General features: G+C 51.4%; 2 protein-coding genes across 2 annotated transcripts in view; one reads left to right on the forward strand and one right to left on the reverse strand.

The window, feature by feature from the left end:
- The window catches only part of DENND2A (DENN/MADD domain containing 2A), a 37,047-nt gene extending 35,501 nt beyond the window's left edge, over window positions 1-1,546 (forward strand). The window contains exon 19 of the mRNA XM_010144075.1: window positions 829-1,546. Within this exon, the coding sequence (XP_010142377.1) occupies window positions 829-860 (32 nt within the window). The 3' untranslated portion in view covers window positions 861-1,546. The remainder of the gene's footprint in view (window positions 1-828) is intronic.
- An 8,829-nt stretch (window positions 1,547-10,375) lies between these two features.
- LOC104500431 (pseudouridine-metabolizing bifunctional protein C1861.05-like) overlaps window positions 10,376-16,353 on the reverse strand; it is a 22,840-nt gene continuing 16,862 nt past the window's right edge. The window contains exons 14-18 of the mRNA XM_010144076.1: window positions 15,751-15,865; window positions 14,814-14,951; window positions 13,948-14,114; window positions 13,415-13,503; window positions 10,376-10,571 (exon numbers count right to left, since the gene is read on the reverse strand). Coding sequence (XP_010142378.1) covers window positions 10,376-10,571; window positions 13,415-13,503; window positions 13,948-14,114; window positions 14,814-14,951; window positions 15,751-15,865 — 705 coding nt within the window. The remainder of the gene's footprint in view (window positions 10,572-13,414; window positions 13,504-13,947; window positions 14,115-14,813; window positions 14,952-15,750; window positions 15,866-16,353) is intronic.

Consider the following 16,353-nt stretch of genomic DNA (forward strand, 5'->3'; position numbering starts at 1 on the left):
TCTGGCCGTCAGTTGTGAAAGGAGAGAAGCCGCTGAAGGGTGGTAGGGCTCTGCTAGTGGCTGCACGTGGCTTCCTGAAGACCGGTGCTCTGAGCCTTGAGTCATCAGTGCCTGGCCATGTATCCTGGCTCTGGCACGCTGTTGGGTCTGCCACCTTGGTCTGCCACCTCGTCAGGATGTTGATGGGGAACCAAATTCTGGACAATGTACTATGTGCCTTCTAAAGGAGGCAGCGGAGAAACCAGTGACTGAGGGTTGGTGGGAGTGCCCATGGCCTTCAGGTTCACCCTTAGGGATCAGCGGTGGGAATTGCCCCAGAGTATCCTAAGGCTAAATCCATTTTCCACTGTAAATGGGGCTAGACAAGAGCTCTAGACTGAGGTTGGAAGTCCTTGATCAGTCATCAGACACCATGGCTTGCTCAGAGAGTTTGATCTTCTGCTCAGATCGCATCCCTGGCCCTCTTGTCTTTTCCTGGCTGTTCAAGAGCAGCAGAGTCTGTGGGACCGACGTGCCCTGCCTCCTACCCACACACACTCTGGCCAGGTGTGCTTAGTAATACCTGCCCCTTCAGGACTGCTGGGTCAGTGGGCTCTGGAAGGCGTGCCTGGGGGCTTGCAGAGCCCCAGTCTGCAGTGCTGCTCCCAGGGGGCGGGCAGAGCCAGGGCATGCTTCCAGCTTTGCAGGGCAGGTGGCTGTGGATAAGGACCCAGGGCTGGAAGCAGAGGCAATTCTCTGTGTAGGCTTGCTCGGCCAGCGGTGGTGAGGAAAGATACTTGTTTTGCCTGTCGCTGAGGGGAGTCCATTTTCCTTTCTCCATCTCTCCAGGTAGCAAAATGAAATTCCTCCACAAAAAGTAAGAGTGAAGCACATCCTCATTCCACAGAAGAGAATGGCTTTACCATTTAACAGCAGTAAATCAGACTATTACCAACTATTCCTATTCAGCCTGCTCCCAGGAGCCAAGAGCCTCAGGCAAGCTGACCACGGCCGGGACGTGCTCGCACAGATGTGTGGTGCCACAGGAAGATCTGATGGCTGCGGGGCTACTGGGACAGGTTTCTGGATATCTACAGTACCATGCACTGGACCAAGCACTCTCTGAACTCTGCACTAGCACGTTGCAGTCTTCCCAGCAGATTGGATCTCTTAGCCAGAAAACTCTTTGTTTTGTTGTATTTTTCTATTTATATTTGGGTTAGAATAATTATTAACCAGTGACTCTTGCCCTGCCTCCTCTCTGCCTGGTGCTGCAGGAGGCCAAAGCAGGACTCCCATGGGACTGAGCAGGCAAAGCTCAGGCACGGAGGAGGGGAGGAACAGAGATGGATGGTCTCTGCAGAGCAAGGACACTGAGGGCTGCAGGGATGATGTAGACTGACCAGGATGAGCTTCCAAGTAAGGGACAAGGGTGAGGGGGAACCACTAAACCTACTGAGGACTTGATGGGCCAGCCAGCTCCCTGGATGGCTGTGCCAGGGTGTCCTGGCATGAGGAGAGGCCTTTCCTTATGCAGTGTAATTAAAAGTGAGTGGTGTAAAAGGCATGTGGACCCTTGGTGTTTTGGGGAAGGGGATGAGCTATGTCTGCCCACTGGCCCACCTGGTGCCAAGCACGAGCCAGAGAGGACATCTAGCAGCGGAGCCCTCAGTTTGGCCAAGCCCTCAGCTTCCCTGTGAGTCTTAAACCCCAGGTGGCTCATTCCCTCAGCTGGCCCCTTGCAGGTGGAGCCCAAAGTGGAGCTCACCTTCCCGAAGATCAGACAGGCTCTCCTCTCCTGTCTCGGGTGTTGTTACTGGGGAGCATGGGAGGAAGCAGGTAAGGGAAGCGTGCCTGCTGCTGCCTTCTGTGCTCTTGGTAGGGGAGGAGGTAGAACCTCCTTCTCACCTCTCCTCTGTTTTGGTGAGGAGGTGTCCAGGAGCCACATGGAGGTTGAGGGCTCTTTTCCAGCTGGTGCAAAAACTGTTTCCTTTGTACTGCTTGTGAGGGCAGATTCAAGAGCAGCTGGAGCATCCTTGGGTCTCCTCTGCTCTTTGGAGAGGAAGCCAGAGGGTAGCTCTGCTATGGCCCAAAGGAACATCTCTTCCCCAGCTCCTGGGGGGTGCACAGTGAGAGCTGCGTGTGGGTACCTTTGCGGGGGGTAACTGTGCTATGCTGGGCGATGAAGGGCTGCCAGAGGTTTTGAAAGTGGTCCGGGTGCCCCTGTGGTCAATGGACTTTCCCAGGTGAGAGGGCCTTGTTGACCAGCAGTGGGGTTCGCCACCACTCATTAGTGGAGGGGGAGCTGCGGGTCCAATACTGCTCTGTGAATCTTTCGAAGCCTGCATTTCCAAAGTTTCCTCCAGCAGCAGACTCTTCCTGTGCTGTGTTAAGGGCAGAGGAAATGGGCTGGTGGCAGGATCGGGCGGCTGGGTGGGTGGAGGGGTGAGTGCCTGGGGGGACAATGTTTCACTGGCTCCCAGAGTAATGGGGCTTGTTGTGTCTCTGATGTGTTGTTATCTGGGGACCAGAAAATTTGGGCAAAGGGCTGTAGGTGGCCCTGCTTGAGTTGGCCTAGATGACCTCCAGAGGTCTCTTCCCACCTCAACCTCTCTGTGGTTCTGTGGTGAGCACATTAAATGATGGACAGCAGTAGTGCCACACCGGGCAGGGGGCAGGTAGGCAGCACCTGCAACTCTACACTCCCCAGCTCGTGCGTGGGGACAGTTGAAGCAGCAATAGAGGGGGTCAGAGAAGCCAGCAGCATTTATCCCCCTGTCCCCAGGGTTGGGCTCCCACAGGGGTGGCTGGGCAGGGGGTGCTCGGGGCTGCCCCTCGCGTTGTGCTGAGCACCCAGCTGAAAATTGGCACTGCTTAAAGCCTGGTCTGTCACAGGAGGCGATGCTGGCCCACCAGAAGAAACTGCAGTGGAGTTCACGGTGCATCAGACGCTGTGTTCTGGTTCTCTTTCTAAAAGCTGTTTTTAATGGCAGCACAACAAGGTTTTGCAAAGCTGGGGTGCACCCACACATGCAAAGGCAGCCAGGGTGCCTACAAAGCTTTGTGGGGTGCTACATGAAGCTGATCTTGTAGCGATCTCTTCCAAAAGCAGGTGTCCTATGTGGTCCACCGCCACCAGGCCTGTTCCAGGGTCTCCTTGTTCCCCCTCTCAAGTGGCATTTTCAACAGCATGGGACTTTGCCTTCCTCAGCAGGAGCTGTGGCAAGGACCCGGGTGAGTTTCCCAGGATGCCTGATGCCAGCAGGCCCCTTAGCTTCAACTTACTGACAGCTTTTACCGCAACATCCTACTAGCTCAGAGTAAAATGGGCTCTGAAATAGCCCCGTTTGTCTCAACCGGGGGCTCCAAGGAGGCTCTGCCAGCACAGGGCTCCATGGCCGCTCAGTGCTTGTGTTAGCAGCTCTCAGCAAAGTGGGAATCAAGCCTACGTGGTGTACAGGATCCACGGTGGGTGGCGGGGGTGCGGGATGGGGAGGTGGGCTGTTAAAAAGCAGCAGCATCATGAGAAGTGCAGTGAAAGAAACATTTACAGCTGTGGCATTAAGGATTTAAAATGCAACTGGGACAGAGCGCGTTGGTCTCCCGCTGCCAGACAGCCTCTCCAGCTTTGTGTCGAGCCGTGTTGCTACGGGATGAGCAGGACCCTGCGTCCCTCAGGACTCTGGATGCTTTGGAGGAACCCGCCTGTGAAGAAAAGCTGTAAGGCTGGCTGTGCTGGGTCTGACCACGGGTCCGTATAGCCCAGTGCCCTCCCACAGAGGCTGTGAACTGAGCACCTCTGCTGGGTGTGCTCTGCATAATATAGATACGTGTGTGTATATACGCACACCGTAGATACGGTAAATACTCTGAACATTACAGCCTACTGTACTTCCCACAACCAGGGGTTTCCCACACCGGAGCTGGTGTCTGTGTGTTTAGTAGCTTGGGATGAGTTTATCCTCCGTGACCATGCGTACGTGAGTGTAGACAAACGTGCTAGGGCAAGAGGCCAGTCTGGGGTCGGTACTGAAGGGCACTGCAGAACTAGGACACTCGCCCAGCGCCATTAAATGTGAAAAGCCACAGTCTGTGCTCCCTGCCAGTCCCTGGTTAATTAAGCAAGTCCCACAACCCGACACCAGGGGAGCTGCACTGGCTGACTCCGAAGCCCTGTAGCCCGCCTTGGCTTCCCCGCATGGGCTGTTGGAGCCCTGCCAGAGCTCAAGGGGCTGGGCGAATCCCAGCTCTTACAGAAACTTATGGGAACATAGCTTCACCGTACAGCTGTTTGGTCATCGCTGGTGGTGGCCAGTGCCAGCAGGACGGGCAGAGAGCCCTGTGCAGGCAAGGAGGTGCTGCCCCGCACAGGGTAGGCCTGTTTGGCTTTGCAGAGGTGTAGCCAAAGGTCTGTGCTTGCAGGTGGCTGTGCGTGGGGGTCCCTGGTGCCAATGGCCTTGGGGATTTGCAACCTACCTCTCTGCCTGGAGATGGCTTTCAGGTCACAGGTGCCGGCAGGCAGCTTGCAGGTGTAGAGCCCCAGGCAGCCGCCACAGTCGGAGGGCTTCTGGCAGGGCCGGGACTGGATGTTGTGGCAGGAGTGCTGAGGAGGGAGGGAGAGCAGTGGCCACAGTGCTGGCATCCAGCCTTGCGCAGCCCCTGGCCCAGGACCCCCTCCCAGTCGCAGCCGTGTCATCGCTCTGTGCTCACGCTGCTGAGAGCCCCGGGCCCGAGGAGCTTGTGCCATACGCAGGCTGGAAGAGAGACTTTCTGTGCAGGCTTGGGCTGCCTCTTGTAAAGCTGGAAGGTTTCATTTTGGGGTGGGTGCCCCACAGCTGATTATCAGTCGTTCTGGGGTGACGTGAAGTGCTCAGCCCTGGGACCGCGCTTTCCAGGGCTGTTGGCTTTGGCACGCTCAAGATGACAGCAGTGCCGTGTCTGGGGCTGAGATAATCTCAAAAGAGCCTCTTCATCTTCCCAGACAGTCAGGCTGGAGAAGGTCTTGTTAGAAAACAAAGCCAAGTTGCAGGAGATTATAAGATACACTGGGATGAGCATTTGCTGCTGGATGCTTGGTTTCTATTTAAAACTAAAATAACACTTTAAAACCTGTAGTAGTGGGACCAGCTGCTCACCAGGCCATAGAGCAGCAGCTTCGTGGAAGGAGTTGGAGGAGTCAGGACCCAAGGAAGATTCTGGCAGAAAGCATGCTAAGCAGCTAGCCCCCACAGCCGTGACATGCATCCCCTGCCACTGCCTCTGCCCTCTTGCTATGGGGTCACCCACCCCAGCAGAGCAGCATTCGGCATCACCTGGCTCTTAAGTTAAGGCAAGCTCTTCCCGTGTCCCACCAAAAGATGGTTTGGTTTTGATAAACAAGAAGTTGCTTATTTGCGGGATGCTCTACTGAGCCCACGGAGCAGGTTTCCCACGGGCAGTGAAGGTGTGTGCCTCCCTCTGGGCTGTGCTGCCAGGAGCTGTGCCCGTCAGCACAGTGAGTGGTGGCAGGGCATGGTGTCCCATTGCAGAGCTGGAAGAGCTTTGTGGTAGCGCTACTGAGGCGGTGAACACGCAACTGTGGGGGCCAGGGAGTGTCGCAGGTGCTGGAGCAGGACTGTCTGCAGCTCTGGGGACAGTACATGGGGATAGATGCAGCCAGAGCTGCGCTCGCCTCCTGGCCTGCTCACTGCCTGCATGCACGGCAATCAGCTCTGCTCCGAGCCTTGTCAGGTACTAGGTAGGGTTTTAGGATTGTCACTGCCCACATCCCTTGTCTGCACCAAAAGTTAAACAGTGCTGTGAGGCCATGCCATGGCTGGCGCTTTCACACTCAGTCATGAGGAATGGCCTGGAAGCAGCTTTTCTACCCAGTGTTTGTAGGTCAAGGAACACTCAGCACCTGCTCCTGCTGTCCTCAATCCTGCCTGATTTTTACGTCCCCACAGTGCACAGGGACTGCTGGTCAGTGAGGCTCTGCATGGGAGTGCTAGGGCTCAGGTGTGCACAGGGGACCCAGTTTTGAAGCTGGTGAGCTGGCTGAGCTCCTCAGGCTGATACTGCCAACGTGAGGGCAGGCGGTATCAGCTCATGGGTCACAGTGTGGGTGCAGCAACCCTCTGCCGCTGACTGGAGGGGAGGTGCCACTCCAGACCTGCTCTCCCGAAACCCCAGCCTTGATGGCTCGGTGTGGGTGTGCAGCCAAACAACTGCAGGTGTCTGGGCAGTAAAACTGCCAGGAGCTCAGGGCACGAGACTGTACCAGGAGGATGCTCCCCTTTCTCTGCACTGCAGAGTGGCGATGTATTTTGGGGCTGTCCTGCCTGGTTTTAGTGTTGCTCTACTGCACAGACCTGCCAGAACCGCTGCTGTGGCTCCCTGTTAGAACAAGCACCGGGGGCCAGCGACATCGTACCTGCCCTGGAGGAGCCCGCGGAGCTGTGGAGGGAAGGACCCCATTTCTTTGGCCCTGACCTCTTCATTAATATAATGCCATTATGCACGGCTCCTCCATGCCCTGCAGCGGGGTCAGCCGAAGGGGGTCACCGAGCTGCCTGACCCTGGGGTCAGGAGCAGGGGGCTGATGCCTCCTCTCACTCCCAGCCCCCCTGCAAACCCTCTGCACAAATGCTCATCCTCACTGACTGAGGAAAGGTTGTGCTTACCGTGTCCCCGTTGAACTTCCCGTGGCCTTTCAGGTGATGGCTCAGCCTGGGACTCCTGCTGCGGGACAGCTGCGGTGGGAGCCTTCGGGGCTTGTGGGGAGAGTCCTGATTGCCCCTGCTCAGTGGGAGCTTGGCCATGGCCTTGCTGGCAGACCTGGAGCCAGGGGAGGTCTCTCCCATCACTTCCCATGCACTGGCCAGGAGGTGGCTCCCCTCCAAACTTCGCCCTGGCAGGTTGTTCCCTCCATGTCCAGGTAGCCAAGGATCTTCTCCATGGCCTCCAGCTCCTGGCTGCCTCTCTGAGGCACTGGCCTGGCTTCCCAGTGCCTCGGATAGTGCCAGCAGTGAGGCGAGCAGCATCAGGAGCGCAGTGACCATCGACATCTGGACCTTCATCCTTAGGGGCTGGCTTTGCTCAAGGTCCTCCTGCCCAGACAAGGCTGTCAGAGGCAGGAGCAGAGATGGAAGCTGCCTCTCTTTCCTGCTGCTGGATCTAGCTGAAGGAGTTTTTATAGTACAGGTACTCCAGGGCACAGCCCTTTTCCTCCGCCCCTGCTGTGCCTCACCTCCCCACTCGCGCTTGTGAGCAAACCCGGCTGCTTCTCTGGCTCCCGTCCCCCTCCCTTGCACTCCCAAACGCCCCAGCACCCTCCCACCACAGCCATCCGCTCCCCACTTGGTGATGGGTACGCACATGCCTGCAAGCACAGAGTGTTTGAAGTGAACACTTGCAAGCAAGGTGTTTGTCAAGCAGGGACTGCCGGTAAGTGTTTGAGTGTGGGAGAGGAGATGTGTAAGATCAAAATGGGTCCCCTTGGCCTCTGAAAAGGCAGCTGTTAGATTTTCATTCTGGTTTCACAAGGAGGTAGTGCTGATGTGATACAACTTTGTCAGTTCTGCAGCTCACGTCTCATGCCTCCTCAGCTCTTCACCCAGTTTTAACCAAATCTGATGGAGAGGTGGCAGGCTCAGAGGTAGGGAATTGCTACAAGCCTGGTGAAGGTGGTTCGGGTGGAAGAAAGGCACCAGTTAATGCCTCTACCCACTGCAGTGGAAGCTCGCTCGTTAAACAGCAGAGCCCACCTGGGAGAACTGTGTTAGAGCGGCCCTGACAAGCTTTGGTTGGCTTCTGTGCTTTGTCAGACACCAGTGGTCTGCTCCTCAGGCAAGGGTCCTCACCGATGGGTGGCCTCTGTACAAAACAGAGGGTGAGCCTGTACTCCAGGCTTACTATCAATCTGGTTCAAAAACCAGCCAGCACCGAGACCCAGCTCTACTGGAAATTAGTTTTAATAAGTGTTAGCCTTCACCAAACTGTTGGTGCCCACAGCTGCTTCGTGTGTGCATCGTGCTGGGAAAGAGGTGACTTCTCGTTGTTTCCACAGGAGATGCCTTTGCTCCTTAATATTTGTCTGTGTTTGGCATCTCTCTTGGTTGGAGAAGGGATGGCACTCTCCACCACATCATGACCTCCCTGAAAGGCTGTAGTCAACAGTCCTGAGCACAGGGATTAACCCCTTCCCCTCAGCCACAAGGGTCCGCCCCGGAGTCTCTTTTTCCACTGAGTCCTGTCTCCTCATCCACTAAAGGGTAATGTTTGCATGGGCATGGGGCCAGGGGAGAGATGCTTTTTGTTCAACATCATTCCGTGTGCCTCCTGAGGAAGGGCTGACAGTGCTGGCTTTGGACACAGCATTTGGGTAGGATGCAGGTTTCCAGCCAGTGGCTAGCTCTGAATTAAAGCGCTGGGTGGGGCTCGCACCACCACATCTCTAGCTACTCTGAGGCCAGATTTCCAGTGTGAAAAGTGTTCATGTTTCTGCCTGCTGCGCTGCATCGTCCTGGTGGGAGGGTGACTCTGGAGGGTGTAGTGAGTTGCCAGCCCACCCACGTGGGTGTGAGCAAAAGGAAGGCAGGAGAGCACGCAGAGAACTGATTTCTGCACACCTGCTGCTGTTTTCTGTATATACAGCGAAGGTGTACAAGAAAAACGCTGGTATGTTTATGCACAGTTACTGCAATGATCAGTTTGGACACCACAGCTGGTGCGAGGCTGTTTCACAGACACCTGAAGCCTCTGTTACACCCTCTTTGTCCTGTCCTCCCACAGACGTTATTTTGGCTCTTGTAATTGCACTGTGGCTCTTTGCCTTGTGGACCAGGGATGAGTTCACATGGTCACTGGCGTTCTTACCTCTGATGTAGGAATGGCTCAGCAGCCTTGAGCCAGCAAGCATCCCCATGAGACCCGCACAGAGGTCCCCTGGCACCCACCCACTGCCATCCCCTGTTACTCCCCTGTCCGCCACCGATGGTCCTGCGTAACACCAAACCACAGGCAGAGCTGATGTCTTCCCACACTTGAGTTTAGCCGTTCAGGGGCTCAGAGATATCTAAAAGAGGTATCTCTGGGAGATAAGTTACACAAAAGAAGAGTGAGAAGCTGATTGCCATAACCAAGCTGGCTACGTGAGCTGATTTTCAAAAGGCTGTAGATCAGACTTAATTTATGTAAAATCGATCTAAGTGTCCTTGCTAATAAAGATGCTGGAGTGGTTAAAGGCAGAGGGATAACTGTGCAGCTCTAAGCTGGACAGGGTCAAGGAAGCTCTGTTCTGTTCCTGCCTTTGCTATGGACTCACTGAGAACTTGGCAGTCATTTGAGCTACACAGCTTGTGCGTCCACCTGTAAACAAGGCCTGTGCTTCCCCTCCTCCCTGGAAACAATTTCCGTAGCCTGAGCTTCTGCCATGGTAGCAGGACACTTCTTGTTCTGGAGGGAAGGTGTGACTGACAGTTTTGATCCCAGAACACAGTGCTGTGTTATGATCACAAGCCTGCCAGTGCTCCTCTCCAGCCAGACATGTGTGGGAAGTTTTCTCTGTGAAGAACCCAGTGGTTTTCCAAGTGATCAGTAATGGAGGTTTGGCGATGGGGGCTTGCTCTCTTTTGCTTCAGATTTGACACTCTGGGCTGAGGAGGAAGTTCAGAGGAAGGCATGTAGCAGTCACCTTTTGAAGGCCACTAGCTGGACCCTGGTTACCAGTTTTTGATTAGGAGCATTGGACCTCAGAACAGGAAAATGCAGCATTTGCTGGCTGGCTTGGGAAGACCAGTGAGGTTTTCCTGTGGTGCAATGTGCCTGCCAGCTGCACTTTGCCACAGGTTGTGGTGCATGGGGACCTCTTGGATAGAAACCAGGAGTAGGCATCAAAAGAGGATGTTACTGCTGGGCCCAGCTGAAGAGACATGTTCCTGAAGATCTAGGAGTTGATGACAGAGAAGCTAACATGTTAATGGACAACAGTGACACAAGGTGAAGGAAGGGAAAATTCCCTCAGTAGAAAATCTAGAAGGACTGGAGGTTGAGGGAAGCAGGAGGTCTGAAAGACCAGAAAATAGCTTTTCTTTACAAAGAAGTTCCCTGGGTTAGAGCCTCCTTCTTTGAGGGTTTATGCAAGACCAGAATAGATGAGTGTTCCTGTTAGACAGGAGGATGAGATACACTATTAGAAGTCAGTTGATAAAAGGAGAAGAAACAACTGCAGACAAACATAAATGTGAACAGTGCAATACAAGTTGGCACTCCACCTCCTGAAACATAGCGTGCACCAAAAGTGTAAGTCCTCAGGTCAGCAGCCACCTTTTGAACTCAAAACTCAACACACATCCCATTCCTAGAAATGGCAATGCTGGGAGTGCAAAGACATGATGGATGAGAAAGCCATGGTGCTCTAGTCCATCTTCCATACCTTTACTTCTGGCCAGCTCCTGCTCTTGACTTGCTCCTGGCTGACACTGGAAGTGCTGATTTCTGGGGAAATAGGCTCATAGGAACGGAGAGACAAGCTTGCAGCAAGCAGACCCATCCGGACACAGGTCTCTGTGTCGTGTTTAGCCAGCATCCCTGCAAGGATTCCTGCCATTAAGCTGTGGAGAGAAAAAAAGGCAGTTTTGAACGCTGGGGGAAAGCCTAGATCTCAGGAACATGGCTGTGCATTTGTGAGAGCATTCATTTGGACACAAACCAACAGAAGCAGAATATGTCACACAGGAGAGGTGAGGTTATAATGAAAAGATTTTGCTTTTTCATAGGTATTCTTTAATTTGGAGTACCAAATAGTGCTGTTTATTCATATTTTATTTGCTTCTGGTCTGAGAAGTTGAGGTACTTTCCCATTCCACCACATTTTCTATTCTCCGCAGTTTTCCAGGTGGGGCAGAAGAAAAGAAAGGAGTCTAAGAAGGGAAGAATCTCTTTTTCCCTTACTCACTAATTATTTTGTCACTTCTCTGCTCCTTGTTGGTGACATGTTACCTTCCTTCCTGTCCTCAAAGGGATGGATGGGAAGTGAAGGTGTATGTATATGTGAGAGGGAAAACAGACAGAGCTGAAAAAGGAAATCCAAAGTTGAAATGAGATTGTAGATTCAGATTTTTGTTAACTCTTGCTGTGGTTTTCCATTAGAGATTTCCCAGAAAAAATTACGTGAGTGCTTGGAACAACAGTGGCCTGTCACCCACAGGACCTCATAAGGCCCTGAGGAGGCCATCAGGAGAAGGGGATGACTTTGTCATCTGCCTGGCTTGCAAGGGAAGGTTTTGTTGAGGCATGGATATGTGCAGGGTGGTGTTTGTGATTGAGTGGGAACAACTACTATTTATTCATAGCTAAATGCAGTAATGGTGCTCAGAAGCTTGGAAAGGACAAAGGAGAAGTGAAAGAGAGGGAGAAAATAATGACATTTGAGAGGAAGAAGCAAGGATGGGAAAATGTGACAGCAGAGAGGATTAATGAGCAGATCTATGGGGGAGGGAAAAAGATCACTGTTTGTTTTGCACTCTGATTAATTACCTAAGTATCCTTTTATCCATAACAAAGGCACAGAAGATTATGATTTCCAAAAAACATTCAATCTCTCAACAACTCCAGAAGTTCAGAGTAAATATTTGGGGGAGCATCCCCTAGCAATGCCGTGTACAGGCACGTGGTGTTATGTTGTCATGGCAGCCAGGTGCAAGGAGCAAACAGCCACTGCTCCCCTCACACACGTGTGGCTCCTTGGGCAGTTACAGGAGAGCCACAGGCTCGAAGTGAGGCATGAGGTGCCCTGGATCACTGTTTCTGGGTGCTCAGTGGCCCCTGACCAGTGCTTCAAAAGTCCGAGGGTTCACAGGGGCTGAGCCGTGGTTGTGTTACAGCCCCGGGTTATACCCCGCTGCATAGTCCCTTGAAAGTGCCAACAGGCTGGGCCTGGGCAGCTTTACCAGTTTATATACTGTGGAGAAGGGATGCACATGCGGTCCTGGCATTTCCAGCCTGTTTTGGCACTCTTACTCTGCAGAGTCAATCAGGGCTGCAGCTGGGGTTACCATGAAGGAAAACTCTGGATGAACAAGAGGACTATGAAAATTCCCACATGGAGCTGGGGGCTCTGGGAAATGGGATTTCCAGACCAATATTACTTCAGAAATAAGAGGAGTGATGGCCCTCTAGCTTTCAGATAGCTTTAGAAGGAAAACCAAACTTGAAGTACTCCTGTGTAACTTAGCAGAGGTGTTTGGCAGTGACACACTTTATCTTACCTTTTCTCTTCCCTTTAATTAAGTTTTTTGAAAGGGAAAGGAAATCCTGAAAGAGATGTTTATAGTAGCTTCCAGAAAAAATTGTCCTGTGGTAAGGGGCAGTATTGTATGGAACAGATGGTGCAGAGGGAAGCTGTGTCTCTGGAGGGGCTGGCAGAGGTTGGGCACATCTGCTAGAAGGGGTGAGCAAAGCTGAGCTTTCCTTAGGACAGGCTGACCCTGTGAGATTCCCTCCAGCTCCCATTCCTCTTTTGTTACACTTTTGCTCTAAACACCACTTCGGTCTTCTTTGTAGAAGTGGCAGTCAACTCATCTCAGACATGATTTGGGACACAAGGAGTATGTCCTGGTGTTAAATGGGTTAAGTAGCTTGGCAAGAAATTATTGATTGGTCCTAACTCAAATACTGAGGACTCTGTAGGTTTAAAAAAAATAGCTTTAAATTCTGCCCACTCGTAACAGAAAAAAGAAGTGTTGGTAGGTAAGAGTAGAAAAGTAAAAGGATGTATCTATTGCATACAACCTTTTGGTCTAGCCCAAGGCAATGAAAAGCTAGAATCAATTATTGTAGTGTAGGAAGCAAGAAGAAGATGATGAGTACTACATATAGTTTGACAAGGAGCATAATAAAATATTACTCTGACAGTCTGAGAATTGATCAGTGGGGCTAGGAATAACAGCTGTCATTCCCTACTCCTATGTACAGCGTTGTGAGAACAGTGAGGCAAATTATACAGCAGACTCTTTTGAAGCATGAACTTTTGCCAGAGGCAAATGCAGACCTGATGAAATGCTTTTATAGGGCAATTTTACTTACTGAGTAGCAGTCCCACTTCCATTGGAGAAGTGAGGAAGTAGTTAGTATGACAGCTTTGATGTAAGGTGGTTTACTTTGCTTTTAGTAGCTCAGTCTGGACTAATTCAGACTGGACTAGATTGCCATGAAAGATTGCTTGGATTGTAAAGAAAAGCAAAACTGATAATGGCAAGACTGGCTTCCAAGATGCTTAGGGGATCATTTTCAGCAAGCTTTGCAAGGAATCACAGTAATCCATCCTGTTCTTGTGTCCTTAGAGTCCGTTCCTCAAGCAGCAGAATGTCATTTGCCTTTGCAATGGAATTTCAAAGAAATCCCATTATGGTCCTTCCACATTTAGCTGGAGAAGACAAAGTGGTGAGACATATACCTGTCACCAGCTCCTGAAACATTGACTATCTCCTCCCTGCTGATGTGGATGGCAGGGTAGTGGGTGGCCCAGAGGCTGGCAGCAGCAGTCTGTGGTGGGAAAGAAAAGAAGTTAGTGGGAATTGCCCAAGCTGCTAAGGCAACGTGTGGCTGCTGCCATCCAGACCTGCATAGATACCGAAAAAAGAAAAGAGGGGGAAAAAAGGCAGTAATATTTTTTCACACTTTGAAAGAGATCAGCAATTTAAATGAAGCTTCCTGAGAATGAAGCTTGCACTCATGAATATTCACGTAAGCACATCTAAACCTAGATTACTAGAAACACTGCTGCTAGGAGCCAGCAGCATACGGACAGACAACTTGATTTTCTTTCAGAGTGGTGTATTCCACCCCACCACCCCCTCAAACATGTACATTTGCCAGCAGTGATGCCATGTTTCCCAGGACTGCTGCCATGCCACCAGAAATAGCAACAGTGCTATGTGGTCCCAGAAAAAAGCAACTGAGAGCTGAGTGTGTTTTCCATGCTCTTACCTGTTCGTGAGGTCCTGGACAAAGTGAAATGCTCCCTCCCAGGCTCTTGCCACACAGGAGGACACCGTGACTGCCAAGGGTCACCACCACACAGTGCAGGTGGGCCAGCAAAGGGCGGGCCAGGGCCACTGCAGTCTGGACAACATCCTCCAACTTGGATGGCAGTTCTTCAGACAGTGGGGAGGAAAAACTGTGATATAATTTTAAAGGTCCTCGACTGGACTTTTTATGGACTGGCAGCCTATTTATGAGCACAACTACTACTATTATTGATGAGCGCTACTATTTATGAGCACTTCTGAAATGTGGTTGATATATATATATATTAAATCATGGTAAACATGGAATTCTCCAGCATTAGACTTCCATACCATACCTCTATCCTATGCTGAGGAAACCAGCCCTCATGGTACTAAACATGAGTCTGTAGAGAGCAAAAAAACTGTCCTGAAGCGTGACTTCCTTGTCTTAATGCTGATGGATTTCCACCTGTGTGTGGTGGGGTGTTTCATTTCTGCAAAGAGTGGTACTGCTGGGGCAGGTGCCCTTGGAGCATTGTGCTTCAGAGGCTTGTTTACAAACCAGAGATTGTTCCTGTTCAGCTGATGAAGAGAGGCAAACGGGATCTCTGGTTTTGGATAAGGAGCTATCCCAGTCCTGCTGTGCTCTCTGATAGAAAATCTATGCAGCCAGGGCTGTACAACTCATGCAGAGGTGGCTGCAAGGTGGAAGACACCAAGATCACTTATGAATCCTCACTATGATGTAACCCAATTTGTTTTAAATGGTAGCTGGAGTAGAAAAATGCTCTTCTCCAGGATCTATGTTATCTAGAAGTGTAACTCACCCTTCTGAGTATTCAATACCTGCTGGCAGAGGATTCCCAAGGGTCTGATTTATCGCTCTTAGCTCTTGCAGGTTGGGGGAAATGTATGTGAGCGCTTTCCAGCTGTCTGAGAGGAATGGCTTAGAGGCCTTGTTCTCATCTGTCGGCTCATAGCACACTTCAAAACAACATTGCAACTGGTTAGTTATTGTTATTTGATTAATTAGTGGTTCATCTCTACATCAGCGCAGGGTGCAGTGTAGAAGGCTTAGCATGATCTGCACAACTGGGGTTATACATGTAATCTGTTAGAAACTTAAATACTATTTTCCACATGCCTGGGACAAGGTCTCCCAAAGTTTCCTTTCCAGAGCTCAGCAATGAGGCAGTTGCTTCTGGTTCTGGAGTGACATAACCAGACTTCAGCTGTGTTACTCCTCTTAGCTGGTTTTGGAGCCTCTGCCAGGTTTTAAGAACGTGTTCTTAAAGAACATGTGCTCTTCTTCATGATTTGCTTTTAAAGATTAAGGCATAACTCCAAAGATTTAGGAGGGTGAAGGATACCGGGGTGGGAATATGTATTTTATGGGAAGTTGGAGAGAAGCCCTCTCAAAAGATGCTTTAGCACTTCCTCTAAGAAGCAAACTATATTGCGGCTCAGACTAACAGAAGCACACATTTGCGCTTGCCTTGAGATTAAAGGCAAAGAGAGCAGCTTTCCCTGACTTCCTGGTGGTGCCCAAGGGCTGTATAGGAAACATGACTTAGCTGCAGCATGAGAGAAACTCAGAGGAAGCAGAAATATTTCATCCATTTGAAACAGTGGAGTACAGAGAGGAGTGCTGAATAACAGTCACACGATAACTGGCTATCTCCAGCAAGCAGCAGTGGAGAGCGCTCAGGGCGTGCAGAATGTCTTGGCACGCACGCTGTTAGGACCTACAGGGCCAGGGCTGGGCTGGGCAACTTCTCCTTACCTGTTAGCTGATGCTCTCTAGCTAGTTGGCAGACGTACTGAATAGTGGGAAGAGGCACATTTCCATCAATGCAAACTAGTGGGGCCTGGCACAAGTTCTCCTTGAACTGGGACACCTAGTGAAAATCCAGGACACAGAGTAGACAGTTTGTGTCATTGCAGAGGGACAAAATGATTGCCAGTCAGACTTGGAATGTAGGATTTTCACTCATATTGCACCCCTTAGGTGCAGGCATGAACCTAAAAGAATGATTCCCTAAGGAAAATGGGGTTTTTTTCCATTTGGCTCACCTACCCCTCTTTTTCTCCTTCCCCTACTCCCTGCCATCAAGAGCTGGACTCAACTGGCAGGGTCCCTCCAGCAGAGACAGACAGTTGATGGTCCTCACTAGACCATTTTCATGCTCATGGGTCACTCATAGACATACAGGGAAAGGGAATGTTGCCATTTAATGGCACCGTAGGATTCCCTGTGCTATGCCTGGCTTGACTGTGCCTTTGCTTGCGTGCACATTTAGCTGTCCTCTGTGCACAACGCCTCCTAAGACAGGCTGTTCTTCAGAACATTTTACTCCCAGGCCCTACTGGATCCTGTCGGGAGGGG

The sequence above is a fragment of the Buceros rhinoceros genome, unplaced genomic scaffold, assembly GCF_000710305.1.
Source record: "Buceros rhinoceros silvestris isolate BGI_N320 unplaced genomic scaffold, ASM71030v1 scaffold13019, whole genome shotgun sequence".
Lineage (NCBI taxonomy): Eukaryota > Metazoa > Chordata > Aves > Bucerotiformes > Bucerotidae > Buceros > Buceros rhinoceros.